The sequence below is a fragment of the Triticum dicoccoides genome, chromosome 7A (genome assembly GCF_002162155.2).
Source record: "Triticum dicoccoides isolate Atlit2015 ecotype Zavitan chromosome 7A, WEW_v2.0, whole genome shotgun sequence".
Lineage (NCBI taxonomy): Eukaryota > Viridiplantae > Streptophyta > Magnoliopsida > Poales > Poaceae > Triticum > Triticum dicoccoides.
The window spans coordinates 58,890,891-58,907,581 of record NC_041392.1 but is presented as its reverse complement, the minus strand read 5'-3'; the positions used below and the strand labels follow the sequence as shown (position 1 = coordinate 58,907,581).

Sequence of the window (16,691 nt, the reverse complement as noted above, 5' to 3'; positions counted from 1 at the left end):
CCGCCAGCACCTCCTGCTGCTCCTACAATCACACATCCTCCAGCCCCGCCGACACCCCTTATTCCTCCTACAATCACACATCCTCCAGCCCCGCCGACACCCCTTATTCCTCCTACAGTTACACATCCCCCGGCCCCGCCTGCACCTCCTGCTCCACCTACAGCACCCCATCCTCCATCTCCACCAGCTCCTCCCGCTCCTGCTCCGCCACCCCCTCCTCCTCCACCACCACCACCTCCACCTCCTCCTCCTACCCCTACCCCTCGCTCTTCACCGTGAGTTAGCATGTGCGGCAACTGCACGTAGTCATCATCGTCATCATCACTGATTTCCACGACAACCCGCGCCATAAAGGGACTGCACGAGAGAATGTGGGTGTGTGGTTAGGAATAGGCAACGAACAGCACACTAACAGAGATATGAAAAAACACGATAGCACGTATCAAATCGATCGTGTTACATGCAAAAGCGCAAATCGACGGGCATGCTACTATAGCTAGGTCGTTCTAATCCATACAAGGGCGCAAAAGTACCACAACTTTAGGTAATATCGTGTAGAAGTACGTGATCGATGCCGGCGGGTCAAGGATGGACGCTGTTTTGTTTTGTTTTGTTGGGTAAGGGTCCGTTTCCTAGTGGGATTCGGAGGGCCAGTGAGATTGGGTTAGTATTAGCGCCGTGTTTGGAGTTGGGCCAGACATCCTATCGCACCGGGAAACGCTTATAGCCGGTCGACCGGCCGAGCGTTCGGCCGGTCCCCTCGCTCGCGTCGCTAGGCAGCCCAGGCCCACCAACCACAGAACTTATCTCTAACCCCATCACTTTCATCTTATCCCCTCGCTCTTTCTGGAGACCACACGAGGCATCCTCGTCCTGCTCGCCCTTCAGTCCCCGAGTTCTCAATCTCTCCTCCTCCTTCCTGTGTTCTCTCCAAAATCCACACCTAATCCCCATGAAATTGAGCTCGTTTTTGTTGCCTTCTCCGCTCCGCGCAACATTTTTCCTCCATAGATCCATGAGAGGGGTGAGCTCGTCCGTGCTTTTTTCCTTTTTTTTCTCTCATGCCATGTGCAGTCCGCCATGGATCCCATGAGGTTGGGCTCAAGCACAAGATTGATGTTTCTTTTCTTGCCGTTCATATTGGAGCAGCGTCCAAAGGGCAGGACGACCGTGCTGCAAGCTCGTGCACCCGCTGCGTTACCATGGTGTGCGACGGCGGAGACCGGTGCCGGTTGGGGCAGCGATGTAGGAAACGGCACACCTCGTTGCTGGAACCGGCCGACTGGAAAGCTGCAACCGGCATTCGATGATGCTGGAACCAGTAATCATTTTTGCTACCACAGGCGGTTGGTTTTGCTGGAACCACCGCCAAATTTGCAAGTTTGCTACTACTGACTTTTTGGTTTGCTGGAACAACCTTGAATTTTTGCTACATCGGCGTTTTTGACTTTTGCTGGGGGACAACTTTCATTTTTTTTTGTTTTGCAATTTTTGCTACCACCGTTTCCTTGGTTTGCTGGATCCGATGCAATTTTTTGCTACATTCGGGATGGATGGAGCTGCATGATAGGGAGCTGCATCTTAGTTTTTTGCTGGAACCGGGACACGGATAGCTGCTACCGGTGATTTTTTTGCTTCAACGGAGATGAGACCCAGAGAGTTTTTTTGCTGGAATGAAATTTCTTCATGAGGTGCGGTGGCGAGGCATTTTTATGTTTTTGTGCTGTAATTTGTGCTTTTTTGCTGGAACCATGTTTTGATTTTGCTACAACGAGCATTTGATTTTGCTGGAACCGCACGAAGCAGATTTGGGACCAGTTTTTTTAGTAACTGATTTTTGCTGCAACCATCCAACTGGCGAGCGGGCCCGGGGAACGGCGCCGGTGAGCTGCTCCGGTGAGCGGCGACGGCGAACCGGTGAGCGGGTCCGACGAGCCGGCGAGCAGCGGCCACCGAGCTGCAATCGTCGCTACAGGGAGCTAGAACCGCATGGTCACGTTGCTGGCGCGAAACGCAGGAGGCGACGTCGGCGACCGGTGACGACGACGGCGACCGGCGGCGAGGGCAGCGACAGGGAAGACACGGAGGAGGTGCTTCGAGGCTGGCGCGTCGTCGTCTATGAAAACTTTTTATAAAAAAAAAGACATTCGAGGGAAAGGAAGAAGTGAATCGTGCGGCTGCTGATTGTTTAATCGTACGATGCTGGTACGACCGGCCCAAATTTGGGCCGGCGCACCGGCGCCCATCACTCGCCTATCGCACCGTTCACATTCCTTCCCCCCACGATGATGATCCCAACGGCATGCCCGTCGTGGGACCCCTAAAAAAAGTATAGCTACTTCACCCAGTTCTCAAGGAAAAAAACATAGCAACTTCATCTTCAGTCTGTATATGTCTCTATGCAAGCACATCCGTGCAAGTTCTTATACATCATACACTCGAAATCAAATCACCAATAACTGTCAATATATCACGATGCCGATCTTGCAAAATCCTCTTCGGTCCTCTTTTGCCCTTCTGTTACAACCACCAGCAATGAGTAACAACATATCTACAGTAGCTATCGACAGCGTAAGAAATACATGGCTCCTACAATGTTTCAGTGTGCTATACAAACATCCCCTGCCGTAAATCCGAAGACGAAGTAGTATGGTCCAGGCTCATCATAGGTTGGAGAAGGAGCTGGGCACCTTTGGCGCCCCTTCGAAGGCCCACGACGATATGAGGTGGTGAGCGATGGCGTAGGGCCCAGGGACGAACATCGGAGCCGGTTCCTCGCTCTCCACCCTGAGGTCGGAGGAGGTGCTCTGCCCTCTCTCCGTGCCCTTGCATATCTGGTTGACCTTGAGCGCGCTTGATCTCTGGGCTTTCTCATACTCGGCAAACGTTAGCGCTTTCTTGACGTCTTCACGGCTGTGCCACTGGGCATCTGCGCGTACGACAAAAGAAGAAAAGAATGAGCACCAATCTGGCTCTTGAGGTGAGAGCTACGCGCCCAGGAGTATCATGCAGTTGATTTCTAAAACACTTCTCCTGAAACTGAAATATAAGTTTGGGTTTTGCAGCATTGATCTATAATAGAAATTTCATCTCTATATATTCTTGTATGATATATTACACAAGAGGAAAATAACGGAAGAGAAACTGTGACATGGGAAATGATGAGATAAATCAGTTGCAGCAGGAAAGGCTAATAGAATCAGCATGTCATTCATGTTAAAAATTACCTTCAAGCTCTTTTTTATCAACATGTATGTCCAATGATTTAGCATAAGCAAAGAAACCCACCATCAGCTGGCATGGCATGGTATTTGGCCCAACTGAAAAAAAAAACATATGCAACATGAGAACATTGAGTGAAAACATACTAGTTTCAACTGATGACTTAAAATAGTTCTTCAAATATACAAGTACTTATGTAAGTCTTGACACGGTAACTACATGTCTACACACTTGAAATATCCCAGTATTAATGTATTGTCACAGGTTTCCATTGGAAAATAAACAGGCAATCAGAAGACTAGCTTACCAGGCCATGGTTGAGAACTGTGGTAAATGACTTGCCCAACTTCAATCCCAGTTTCTTCCCATGTTTCCCTTCTCACCGCCTCTTCCAAGCTTTCCCCTGGCTACAAACAGAACAGCTGCAGTGAGGATAAGCTTCTTCCAATGCATGGCTAGGACCGTGAACTTGTTAGCTAACCCTACACACTGAAAATTATACTGTGCTTGATAACCTTAGGATACAGTAAACCAAGAACAAGAATTTCTTTCAAAAGTCCTCAATTTATTCATTCATCCATTCTACTTATGCAAGCTACACCAAACTTTAGTGGTTACAAGCTTACAACAATGAGGCTATTACAACCTTACTGAATTCAAAGATAGCTTATGTGGCCCATGTTCAGATGATCAACTGAAAGCATTACTGTGTATTAAAAGAAACTGGATCCCTAAGTTCTTCATTGTCTACTAATAACGACTACTGGATGTCAAAACAGGCCAGAGAAAATTTTCCAAAATAATCATGCTTGGCACGATTCCGAGTGTCAATTTCCAAGTCACAAAGTCAGAATATAGTGTGTTGATGGGGTATTACTCTTATCCCTGTAACTGAGATTTACGTCGGGTATTTTAAATCAAATTCAAGTTCTTCTGCTTAGTAAGTGCTTCAGTTAACCCCTCTGTAAGCATGACTAACGTGACAATGCTAACTTTTTACAACATCTAAGCAGGATACAGGAACATGTTGTATAAGAAAGCTATTAGTTCACTGAACTTCTTATGTACTCCTATTAGTACTAACAGGGGGTGACAGGCTGACAGCAACTTTTTGTACCCCTATTAGTACACCAAGGTATTCTTAGCCTGCCCCTCCACATTCAACCCAAAAGCAGCTCATGAAAATTTAAGAGAACAAAGGATGCAAGTGCAACTAAGCACACATAACGATATGCATAAGAGAAGAAGTAACTCGCACCTCTATAAAACCAGCAAGACAACTCCACATCCGGGGCACAAATCTTGACTGCCGGCTTAAGAGAGCGCGGTCATTTTCTTTATCAATGACCAGCATAATCACAACCTGCAATCCACCAAAAAAGGCTTAAGGAGACAGTGGATACAAACCAGCACAAGCCACTGGCAGCTGGAAACACTAGGAGAGGCCAGTCAGTAACAGAGCACAGATCATACGGGGTCAACTCGAGGGTATATCCTCTTCTTGCAGGACTCGTTGCTGCACTGCTTCCGCGTCCCAGCTTCGGTAGGAACTGCCTTTGCCCCGCACGCTCCGCAGAATTTCGCCGTGTTGTGCCATTCTAGCAGCGCTCGAGCCTGCCCGCATCAGGAATCAAATCAAGCAAATCATTTGGCATTCCCGAATCACAGAGATGTTTTCAGTATCAGTGGGGAATTTACTTGAGAAAATGCTACTAGTTGGAAATAACCAAAAGTAGAAAATGGCACGCACGTGGCCGGCGGTGGCGAGCTCCCCCATGGCGTCCTTGTCCCTCCAGTCGGCGGCCACCATGAGCGTCCGCAAGTCGACGAACGCCGACTCCTCCCCCGCGCCGCCGAACCTGGCGCCCTCCACCTCGCTGACGTCGACGGCCCAGTAGGCGGCGGCCTCCTCGCCGCCCCCCTCGCCGCCGTGGGATCCCAGGAACACGAAGACGTCCGAGGGGACGCCGGGGACGCGCGAGGGCGGGAGCCACGCGAGGCGCCAGGCCGGCGGGGGTGCGGGGGAGGGGGACGAGGACGAGGGAGCAGGAGGGTCCGGGGAGCGCGCGAGGGGGCGGCCGCGGCGGAACGGGAGGACCCTGGAGAGGTGGTGTCCGGCGGCTGCGTCGGCGCCGTCGAGGAGGGCGCGGAGGGCCTCGGCGGCCGCGGAGGGGGAGACGGCGCCGGAGGAGCGCGTGCCGGCGAGGCCGCGGAGCGGGTTGGCCGCGAAGGCGTGGGCGCGGAGGTGGATGGACATGGCGAGGGAGGCACGGCGGGTCGGCGGCAACCCGGGCTGGTTGGTGGCGCTCTGCCTCGCTTGTTTGGCTCGCCGGCGAAGGTTGTTGGGTTGGATTGGAGGTAGCTGGGAAAGAGGAGAGACATGTCTCCATGCCATGTGGGGCCACCTACCGACCGATACATCCACCCGGAGCATTTTCACACGTGGCCCTGCCCTTCAAATTTTCATTTCATATTTACTATAAACGAAAATCTAAGTTTGAAACGATGGCCCTTAGTCAAAGCGTGTTCTCGTACCAACCCGTCATCGTGTACCTCCCACGATGCGCAGGACACGTCACCGGAGTAGCCTCGTTAGGAGCGTGATATGCAAGACACGCCGACAAGCTCTTTTGTAGACCCAAAATCCCACACGTTCGGTGAGGGACTTGCCAGGGAGTGCGGCGGCTATGTGGCTGTTATGGGTCGGTCTAACCGTCCCTAGAGCTTTGAGGATTTTTGCTCTTCAACACGAAGAAGGAGGAAGCAAAAATTAAGGAGAGATGTAAACTAAGAGTAAAAAGTAGTAGATTCGCTGTCATTTATGTGCTGTTGTGCAATCGACCGGCGTCTCTCATCTATATATAAGACGGTTGGATTTTCTGTACAAGAAAATGACTCAAAGCTCATCTAAAATATTAAGTTCTAACCAATTCGAACACTGGTCGTCTGGAGGATCCGGAGTCGGGCTCTGGGCTATAAAAAGTATATACTAGCCTTTTGCGCCGATCGTGGAGATCATGCATGACTTCAGACTGAGATAACTCCGACAACACATTTCTTTTCGATGGTCTGAGTAATTGTCATGTTCAAAACTTCTTCATCCGAGGTCATATTCAATGCGCAATCGAGCGGCCAAATCTATAAAAGATATTGAAAATCCCGTTTTGTGCCTGAAAGTTACAAACCTTTTGTCAAGGCCCGGAGGCTGCCAAAAGGTCCCCCGAGGGTCCGGAATGTCTAGCCAAGCCCGGAGGGTCCGAACTACTTTCTCTGCAGCATATCGTTTTGGTTGTAACTTCTCCACACGACCTTGGATTGAGATGATTCAAAAAGCAAAAAAATTCGTAGACGAAGAATCTTCATGTGGAATACTTTTCCATCTGAAGCCATATTAATTACCTTTTTTTATGACAAAATATGGTGTCAACAAACCGTCTGATCATCCGAACGATGTTCTATGAGGAGAAATAGCGAGACGAGGAAGGAAAGAGAGTAATCGACCGGTGAGCATACTGACTATGATAATTAAGCACTCATGGAAGCCTTGATGCTCGTGGAGAGGAGGGGAGCGAGGTGGCAATGACGGATCACAGAAGAAAAGGTGGGTGAGAGAGATGTGAGAGGTAGGAGGGGCGGACCGGAGACTCCTAAGGCTAAAGGGCAACTGATCACGACAGAAAACAAAGAGTAAATGTACACATTCAGAACTTGGAAATCTTGGACAAAGCAACCTAAACCATTGACTTTTTATGGAAGACTTTTTGAACATGGATTGGTTTGATAAAAGGGAAAACTTTGTTTTTTGCCACTCTAGTTTTTGCCAACTTTGCTTATGCCACTCTAGAATTTGACATTTCACTTTTGCCACTCTTAGCTTTTGACAATATATCACTTTTGCCATTCTGTGGCAAAAGCAAAAAATTTAGAGTGGCAATTGTGATACATGTCAAAAGCTAAGAGTGGCAAAAGTGAAATGAAAAATTATCATTTTTGCCACAGAATGACATTTGTGATGTATTGTCAAAAGCTAAGAGTGACAAAAGTGAGATGTCAAATTCTAGAGTGGCATAAGCAAAGTTGGCAAAAACTAGAGTGGCAAAAACAAAGTTTTCCCTTGATAAAGGCAATTTTTTCGGATATCAATTTTTGTCCACATAGTCACAAGAGTTACATAGGATGAGGTGAGATTTAATCTCGAAGTAGATCGAGGAACAAAGAAATAAAATAAATGTCCCTCTTGTTTTTTTTTGCGGGAAAAACTTTCGATCCATTCATCTTCAATCATGGTAATACAACGAACACCAGAAATACAAATTACATTCAGATTCATTGACCACCTAGCGACGACTACAAGCACTAGCGAGCCGAAGGCGCCGCCGTCATCGCCCCTCCATCGCCAGAGTCGGGCACAACTTCTTGGAGTAGACAGTCGAGAAGTCGTCGTGCTAAGGCCAATCCGCTGGAGACACACCTCCACACGCTCACCAACGATACTAGATGCACAGCCAGAACGGGGGCTAGGTGGGGAGACCTTTATTCCATCTTCAGGGAGCCGTCGTCGTCTCGTCTTCCTGAACAGGACACAAACCCTAACAAGATTAGATTGAAAAAATGATTAAAAACAGAGCCCTCCCGCCGGCCCTTGCCAGGATCCACTGCGTCTCCATGATCCTAGGGCCACCGGAGACGAGGCGGACCTGCGCCGGCGCCGGTGAGAGGCACGAACCCTAACTTTCTTTCTTAGAGGAGGAGGCGGCTGTTATGCTTGCACATGGTAAAAAAAATGCCCCTCTTGAATTCTAGAAAACATGAGGCTTGATGTAGAGGAAAGGAAAACTAATATGCAGCTTTTTTATGTCAATCCAGCTTTGTACTGGGAAAAAAAGCTGTATACATGGCTGCCCATATGTTTATATAGTCTAGAAACACCTAAAAGTTGTCACGTCCAGGTTTTAGGAGTCATATAATAATCTGGAGCTGGGCATATGATCTTCCTTCCAAACTCTAGAAAGCTGGAGCAATTTGTGAATTTTGCACTGATCACCAATGGACATATCTTCCTGCCAGTATTTACAATGGACATGCTTGTATCCATTCTCTGCATGCATGGATTTTTTTTCCCCATGAATTTCCAAAACATAAAGATGTGATTTAGCAAAAAAAAAAAAAGAGAGACTGAGATCATCTGTGCCGGGCTTCGAAATTTTTCTTTTGGTTTTGGAAACAACATGATGGCAACGATACTTCAGGCAAGCAACAGAGGAAAGGAAACAGAAACACACGCGCATCAATAGTTACACAATACATATAAGGATGGTTAAGAATATTTATTCAAGTAATCCAAACCATACAATATGAGCGACGCCTCAACCAACGTAAACGAGGCGTGACGAGACCATGCACGCGTTACATTCTGTAAGCTAAGGGAACTTCTCCTGCCCTCGCAACCATGCGACGGTTGTAGTAGTATAACAGGTGGCAATACATCAGCATATATACTACTGTGTAGTTTTATTTTTCCTGGATCGGAGCTTGCGAGTGTGACAATGGTTGGTCTCGTCCTAAGCCATCTCGTCACGCCTATCGATCTCGGTCGGCATGATTGGTCCTCACTTCCCGGTGCCTGCTTATTTTGGTGCAACAGAACGATTCCAGTTTAGGGCACAGAGAATATATGTTGGATGAACGTTTGCAAATTGCAGTGCAAACAAATGGTCTCGGGGTTGCTTGATGAGACAGCTACAAGTAATTTTTACTACAACTAACTGTTGTCAAACAGTTTTTTGAGCTCTTTTGTATTGAGCTTTGCATGCAGATTTAAATCGAACATGCATGTATTTGATCAAAAAGTAGTTGTACATTAAGGCACCAAAAGAACATAAGTTGCAAATTGAAGACAATATACCTGCTTCCCTAGGTGCATTGCAATGATAGCACTCAATTCTGCTTGCAAAGTTGTGCACATTACAGCCAGGCCTGGATGAAATACACACAAATAGTTTTGTGTCAAAACATGATTCAAACTATTTCACAAGAGAATGTTATATAAGTGTTGTTATTTAGTTAACTTTCCTCTCAAAACATGTAGGCCTGCATGCTACTGTTTCTTGCCATGCAAAGATGTCAGGATAAAGGATACATACAGGTTGTAAGGATGACATCTATGTTTGAAGTGAAGCTATAGCTCACCTTGTGCATATCCAGTCACCAGTTTTCCACCCAGCACGAACTCCACCGCTCTCAGCAGCGCCAGTGCCACCCTGGCCTGCTGGGAAGTCCCTCACAATTGTGCCACACTTGAGGCAGCTGGAGCGGCTGGCGAAGTTGTGGTAGCCGCAATTGCAGTACCAGTCACCTGGGCGAACGTCCAGGGAGGTCAGCACACCACCTATACAGCGGCCGTCTCCGAGCTGCAGATCCGAGCGTGTGGCACGGCAGCGCTGACAGAAGTCACGGCGGCTGAAGTTGAGGTGCTGGCACGAGTTGCAGTTCCAGTCTCCAGGCTTCCTCTGGGTGTTCATTCGCAGTAAGCCCTGTATAAATGCATGCATGGATGTGTCAAGAAGTTAGTGACATAAAGGGAAAAAAAGAACTAGACATAAGTTATACCTGAAGTACTACTAATTATTGTTAGCTCATTGCTCCACATATGTGTAGTATGAGCATAGAGATATTACAGAACCATAGTACTGTCGTAATTATATGTATGGGAATATGTCCTGGGCCAATGTGATTATGAGCTAGAAAACCAAGAATGAGAACACATGTACTTAAGATGCTCGTACTGCACATAGCCCATGTGAACACAAACTAAAAGGAGGAATATTGTACAGGCTAGACAAGGCAGGAGAGAAACAAAATCAGGGTCACCTTAACTAAATTAGGCTAAGTCGGTGCTCCATCTCTATCATTTGCACATGTAGATACATAAGATAAATTTTTAGATGGTATCCCAAAAGGTGGATACAAGGCAAGCAAAATGATATGCAAAGAGAGAACATGCTAATTAGCCAATAAAAATAACGAAAACAAAACTAGTCAATTTAATCTATAAAGAACCAACTGAATCTATTTAGATAGGATTTAAAATCTTATGCACATCACATGCATCACACTTACGCTTGCACAAATACTTTTTGAGCAACTATTAGTAGATTAAGAACAAGAATAAGAGTATATGGCCTTTTTCAAGAAGATTACATAGGCAGATGGTCCCGTTTGATAGAAGAGCCAGAAGAACAATAGAGGAACTTGGTCTTAAACAAATCGTCCAAAAGAACAAGAGAGGAACAGGAGGGGTCACATACCCTGTGAAAGCTTTTGGTTCAGTACTAGGGTTCTCAGTTGCTGTCTTGTCCTTGTTGTGTGCTTGCTTCCTTGCTCGCTGTGTTCTTACTTCTTGTGGATGGTTGCCTTTTTATAGTGGAGGCGCCTCAATAATTGCGAATCCAGTGGGGCTGTGGAGGCACGGAGATGCTCTGACCTAGCCTTTCTAACTGAGCTATCCAGATTGAAGAAGGGGGTGAATGGAGAAAAAAGGACGGGGCAGAACCAAGAAAGACCACAATGCAACAGGAAAGTGGTGCCAAAGATAGGAGAATTTCAGTTTTACATCCTGAGTCTACACCATGGTATATTACTTCTGAATATGTGGTAACTGATTCTTCCAAACATAAATGTAACTGCTGCTATAATTAACTACTCCAAAAATCAAATAGCTGTCTCAGTAACATAATTTGATTAAGGTAATTCAGGCAAATGTTTCGTGTATATACGCCAAATCAACTTTTCATTGGCATGGATACCTCACTGGTTTTATAATTATGATCTAAATTTCAAGCTAGGGCTACAGCTGTTCAGTTGTAAATGTGCAGGCAGGCAAATGTCAAGTAAGAATGGTGTCTACCGGGCATGCCAAGTATAAACCAGTCTTTCATGCATGTTGCTTAAAGAGTTACTTAAATACTACAAACACAGTTGATTAGTTAGACCATAAAAATAGCTCGAGACTGAATCAACACCATGGATATTACAGGTTTCAAGAGCAACAAATTCAGCACAATAAGATAGCCTGATCAATAACTTGTTTTCTGCTATATATTACTGGCCACCTTTTCTCTCTTTTTTCAGAGAAATTGTTAGTTTAAGGTCTTTTAATTTATCCATGGACAAAGGTGTGAGGAATTAGGATCAAAGGATATATTCTTTAGATTTTGATTCTTCCACAATATGTACCTGGGGAGGTGCAGATCTAGCAGTTATGCACACTTCGTGTGGCTAATAGAAATCCTAGTGCCCCCACCTTAGACCAAAGTGCCACATTACTTGAGTAACTGTAAGAACGAAAAAGAAAGGCAGATAGGCCAGCTATTACAACTAAAGTGTGGAAAATATAAGTTCATAAACGAATTTGAATAAATTCAACTGTATAGAAAATGTAAATATAGTTCTGATAGTAGAAATGCTGGATAACATCTAAGCTTAAATGAATTGTTTAAATTAGCCTTTCTCATATGTATTCCCCTTATTATACATACGGGCTCAATGCAAAGCTTGTAAGTGTTGTATCCATGGAATCATACTATTACATGTGTTTAAATCCATTACCGAGTAAATGTGCTCTAGATCCATTACAGAGTAAATGTGCTTCTAGCTTCTTTACCGGCTTCCTGTATGGGCATCCCTGATTAAGCATGCAGCTGTGTATAATAATATATTTGCCTGCGAGAAAAGTACAATACACTGGATATTTGTCATCCTCTGTTCTATAGTGCACAATGGTAGGCAGAAAAATAACTGGAAAGGCCAAAATAGATGCATGTAACTTTTAAGAAAATGGTCTACAAGATTCATGGTGACAAAATTAACAGTTCAATGAAGATACTAGTGGCTCAGGACTTGGTAGGCTTATTATTTCAAGCAAAAACAGTGAACAAGAAAAGGAAAAAGTTTCTTGGCTCTATGGAGCCATAACTCAAAACTCAATCACCCTTGGATGCTTCTCCAGGGTTTGTATCACTGCCCATTACAAAATTGCTTGGCGAAGATGGAGTACTAATCACAACACTCTTCCTACAAACTCCCTTTAATATCTCTCTACAGCATCAACACACAAAAATATTGTTGGAAAGGCACGATAAACAAAGGAAAGCATGATTGAAAACCTTATTACACAAATAAAAATTAAGAAAGTAGCAAACAACGCTAGAGGGTGGAGCCATGGCTGCATGGAGCTGAAACTCCAGACTTGAAAAGAAAATAGGTAAAGCTAATTCTCTTCAGTTAACATTTTACCTTTTACTAATTTAATTTAATAAAGAGTTTGCATGTCTTGTCCATTCTAGATGTTGTGCAACCTCCCAAAGATAGTACTAAAGTTGGAAGTGGCATTATATGCCAGGGGCAGATTGTATTATTGGGGTTAAATATATATAGCCACTTCAGAATCAATTCTCTGCATACGTGCATGACCTACAGACGTTCACAAAACCTATTCTGATCAACATATATTCTCCCAAATCACACCTTTACGCAATAATTCAAGAGGTTCCATGTTCACTTGTAGTCAGCTGTCCGTACTGTTTTATTTGCATGAAAAGGATCTGTCAGGACTACCCTAAGTATGTCTGTTCCTTTCCCTCTGTTGTCATCAGGAACTCAAACGTGAGTAGAAGGAACATGAATAACCCTGTTGCTCAGAAACCAAGTAAGACCCACAGAGAAATATATAATATACATGACAGAAGCTTGGTGATAAGAATATGATTTCCATATATCAAAAGAAAAAGTATGTTTTTCACCAAGGCACACTGTATTTACAGAATTCCTAAAACTGGACAAGTCTAGTTTACTAACAAGTTCATATGGGGTTTTCCCAATCTAATCTAGAATAAACGTAGTTTGATGAAATTTAACATATTTATTTATGCGGCAAATTATGGAAATCGATCTGTTGTAGATCATTGGATCAAATGTTCCCACTAGCCAGATTGACCACCATAAAAAAAATTAATCAAGTGTGGACACATCAATAAAGTGTTCCTTTTCAACAGAGAATGGTCAGTTACCATCTACCATACAGCTTTGGTTTTGTGACCTGGATGCTTTAGCGTCTATAAACGGCAGAGCAAGAGCAGGGTTCAGTTGATGCTTCTCGCGCTGCTGGTTTGCAGAGGAATCGATTCCACACGGAAGTGCGAAGGTAAAGACGTTATCGGTTGCAAATACTGTTTCCACTAAACCATGTTCGTTGTCGATACATCCATGGGATGTCGACCGGCAAAGCAAATCAAAGACCAACTGGTGAAAATCTAATCTACTAAATCTCTCCTATGAATGGGTACTGATCTGGTGAAGGTGAAGTTCAGTCCATACTGCAACTACAATGGTACTCTGCTTTCTCAAAAAGGCAAAGGATTCTAAGCTTACAATTCCAATTCAATTATGATTTGAAAAGATTGTTCCCGGTGTCCCCAAAGAATATTATTCTTTGTTCCCTCAGAGGAAGCTCATGTGCAAAGCACGCGCTACGGCATATACAGATTTTCATCCCATGCAGCGGAAACTCCGCGTAGCAAGCAGTGCTTTGACAGCTGCGGATACTATCCGGTGATAAAAGAAAAAACCGGTACTGCACAAGACAATATACCTGGGACTATTGGGGGTTTGCTTAGGAAAAAAATGGTTTTATTTGAGACGACAAGGACATTTTATCAAGCTCCAGGTTCTAGACATGCAGAGCACTATTGGTGCCCCTTTATTCCCTCTTCTCAATCTGAATTCGTTTTATTCCACCCAAAACATTCCATCGCCCCTTATCACTTGCTCTAATTTTTTTTAAAGCGTAGCATTCACCTTTGATCCCCATCTTGATCTTCCTGCTGAAGTCTAAAAAGGATAACGGCATCTCACATTTTTATACTGACGATGGCTGTGGTAAAAAGAGGCTTTGGTCGGGCGGGCGGTACCTGGAGCAGATCTGCCCGAAGCTTTTCTTTTTGGGCGCGCTACCCGGGCGCCAGGTGGAGGCTCGGGCTCAGGCAGGCTCGGCTCCTCGCTTCGCCTTCTTCTCCCGCCTCGGCGGCGTGCGCGCCGGCCGCTGACGGCGGGCGCCGCTTAGATCCGGTCGCCGTCGATTGGGCCCACGGAGCCGGCATCCGAGCGGCTCAAGCCAACCCCACCCGCGACCACGTCGGCGCTGCTTCTCCTGCGTCGTCCTCATCGCTTCCGCACCCTGCTGCCGACGGCCGGAGCCGCCGCCGACCGCCACGCGTCGTTGTCGCACGGCACTGACCACTGAGATGGCTTAGTTTTATTTTTTCTTTCGATGAGGAACACTGAGATGGCTTAGTTGGGCTGGACAGTGCTGAAGGTCCCCCGCTCGGTATAGTAATGGGTAGGCCCATGAGTTCGATCGCTCGTGGTTTTTCTCGGCCGGTTCTTCGCTTCGGTTTTTGCTTCTTCTTTTTTTCGTTTTCATTGGTTTTTTCTTTGATTTTCTTTATTTCTTCATCGGTTTTCTTCGATTTTTATTCTTCTATATACTATGATATTTTTTTCATTGGTTTTCTTTGTACTTCGATTTTATTTTCATGAAGGTTTTCTTTGTTTTTTTATTTTACTTGGATTTCATTGTTTCTCTTTTTTGTTTTCTTTTGTTTTTTAGTTTTCTTCATTTTTATTTTATTTCGTGTAGGTTTTATCAGAAGAAAAAAGTATATACATTCTTAATGTACACATGAAAAAAAATTGATACACATTGAACATTTCTCAAATACACGATCTAATTTTTTAAGTACATGTTTTTGAACACTTTGTTGAACATTTTTCAAAAACGTGTTAAACATTTTTTCCAATATGTGGTCAATTTTTTTTCTATACACATTTATCATTTTTTAAATTCTTGATCAACATATTTTAAATACTTTCTTAACATTTTTGTAAATGCTTGATTAACATTTTTACATACATGGCCAGCATTTTTTCTATACATAGTTAAAAAAATTTAAAAGCTTGATCAACATTTTTCAAATAGTTTATTAAGATTTTTATAAATTCTTGATTAACATTTTTACATACATGATAATTATTTTTCAATATTTTTTTAAACATGGTCAACATTTTTCCTATACACATTTAACATTTCCAAACGCTTGATTAACATTTTTTAAACACTTGGTCAACATTTTTTTTCAAATGGTTGATTACATTTTTATATACAAGATCAAATATTTCCATCATTTTTAAATACATGTACAACTTTTTTCCATACACATTTAACATTTCCAAACGCTTGATTAACATTTTTGAAACACTTGTTCATCATTTTTTTCAAATGCTTGATTACATTTTTATATACAAGATTAAATATTTCCATCATTTTCTTAATACATGTTCATCTTTTTTTCTATACACATTTAGCATTTTCAAATGCTTGATTAACATTTTTCAAATATTTGTTCAACAATTTTTTTAAATACTTATTAACATTTTTATATACATCTATACCAATATAAAAAGACCAAGAGGGGCAGATCAAACAAATCTCGGCCATTCGTTTCCGTTAATTCAACAGCCCTTATTTTCCTAATGGTGAGCCACTAAACACGTTTAATGCTAAACACATATTATTGCTAATCAGTGATCCCCTTCCTTAGGTACCCTTTCACACGAAAGGAAACTGGAACAACCGCCCCAGTCGCATTGAGCATGCCACCCCCATCACCTCGATCCGCTGCAGATTCAGCGATGTCACCACCATCATCCTAGACCCGGCGGAGCTTAAGGACGTCGCCCTTCACATCTCCGTGCCGTCACCACCCATCGCCTCGTGTGGCCTCGACCGTCGGGGACGCCGCCTAGACCACCTTGCCGTCCGTCGTGGTCGGGCCATCGGACCGCCTGAACCACCTGGTCGTCCATCGCCGTCGGGCCGTCAGGGATGCCGCTTGGCCTCGGTCGTCAGCGCGCCGTCAAGGGACGCGCCATCGCCAAACATGCAGCCACCGGGCCAGGCGTCTTTCAACTCTACTTTCTTTCTTCCGGAGATTGATTCGGGTTTCAAATCAGGCTTGCTAACACAAGTACTGTATGCACTTGATAAAACTAAACCCATATCAGACTTCGTCACCAACAGAGTTGAGCAGTCCTGTATGCACTTCGATCGCTTCATTACCAATGATCATATTATACTGATTTGGCCTTCATACCAACGTAATTAGCATTGATTGAATTTTGCTTCAATTTTTCTCACTGATTGTGTACACACATCAGGCAGATGGAAAATAGTCATTCGGGTGCTTCTCCGTCGCGACCAGGGAATCGTTCCCAGTTTAGGGAACTTACAAATATCTATAACAATATAAAGACCCTGAAGGGTAGATCCAACAGATCTCGGCCATTCGTTTGCCTTAATCCGGCAATTCTTATTATCTTAATGATGATCCACTAAATACATATTAGCGCTAATC

At 44.3% G+C, this 16,691-nt stretch overlaps 2 protein-coding genes across 4 annotated transcripts; both read right to left on the bottom strand.

The window, feature by feature from the left end:
• Positions 1-2,360: 2,360 nt before the first annotated feature.
• Positions 2,361-5,571, bottom strand: LOC119330966 (nudix hydrolase 19, chloroplastic). The gene is made up of 6 exons (XM_037604116.1): positions 4,973-5,571; positions 4,696-4,836; positions 4,481-4,585; positions 3,530-3,629; positions 3,228-3,320; positions 2,361-2,929 (listed from the first exon to the last, which is right to left on the bottom strand). Exons 1-6 carry the CDS (start codon positions 5,477-5,479, stop codon positions 2,664-2,666), a joined length of 1,212 nt encoding a protein of 403 aa, XP_037460013.1. The 5' UTR covers positions 5,480-5,571; the 3' UTR covers positions 2,361-2,663.
• A 2,942-nt stretch (positions 5,572-8,513) lies between these two features.
• On the bottom strand, positions 8,514-14,514 carry LOC119329860 (uncharacterized RNA-binding protein C17H9.04c-like). Of its 3 annotated transcripts, none has more exons than XM_037602957.1 (7): positions 14,190-14,514; positions 11,830-11,943; positions 11,458-11,555; positions 10,530-10,723; positions 9,412-9,755; positions 9,128-9,198; positions 8,514-8,845 (listed from the first exon to the last, which is right to left on the bottom strand). In XM_037602957.1, the coding sequence occupies exons 5-7, from the start codon at positions 9,741-9,743 to the stop codon at positions 8,832-8,834; spliced, it is 417 nt and encodes a 138-aa protein (XP_037458854.1). In that variant the 5' UTR covers positions 9,744-9,755; positions 10,530-10,723; positions 11,458-11,555; positions 11,830-11,943; positions 14,190-14,514; the 3' UTR covers positions 8,514-8,831. The 3 variants fall into 3 exon arrangements, with proteins under 3 accessions (XP_037458854.1, XP_037458853.1, XP_037458852.1); XM_037602956.1 differs by having other exon boundaries at positions 10,530-10,718; XM_037602955.1 differs by having other exon boundaries at positions 10,530-11,555.
• Between the last annotated feature and the right edge of the window lie 2,177 nt (positions 14,515-16,691).

Bases quoted from the DNA above. Each gene is read 5' to 3' on its own strand.
- LOC119330966 (XM_037604116.1), bottom strand. From the start codon at position 5,479: ATGTCCATCCACCTCCGCGCCCACGCCTTCGCGGCCAACCCGCTCCGC. The intron at 3,630-4,480 runs GTGCGAGTTACT...TTCTGTTTGTAG, and splicing joins GTCTTGCTGGTTTTATAGAG to CCAGGGGAAAGCTTGGAAGA. The intron at 3,321-3,529 runs GTAAGCTAGTCT...TTTTTTTTTCAG, and splicing joins CAGTTCTCAACCATGGCCTG to TTGGGCCAAATACCATGCCA.
- LOC119329860 (XM_037602955.1), bottom strand. From the start codon at position 9,743: ATGAACACCCAGAGGAAGCCTGGAGACTGGAACTGCAACTCGTGCCAG. The intron at 9,199-9,411 runs GTGAGCTATAGC...TATTTCATCCAG, and splicing joins GGTGACTGGATATGCACAAG to GCCTGGCTGTAATGTGCACA.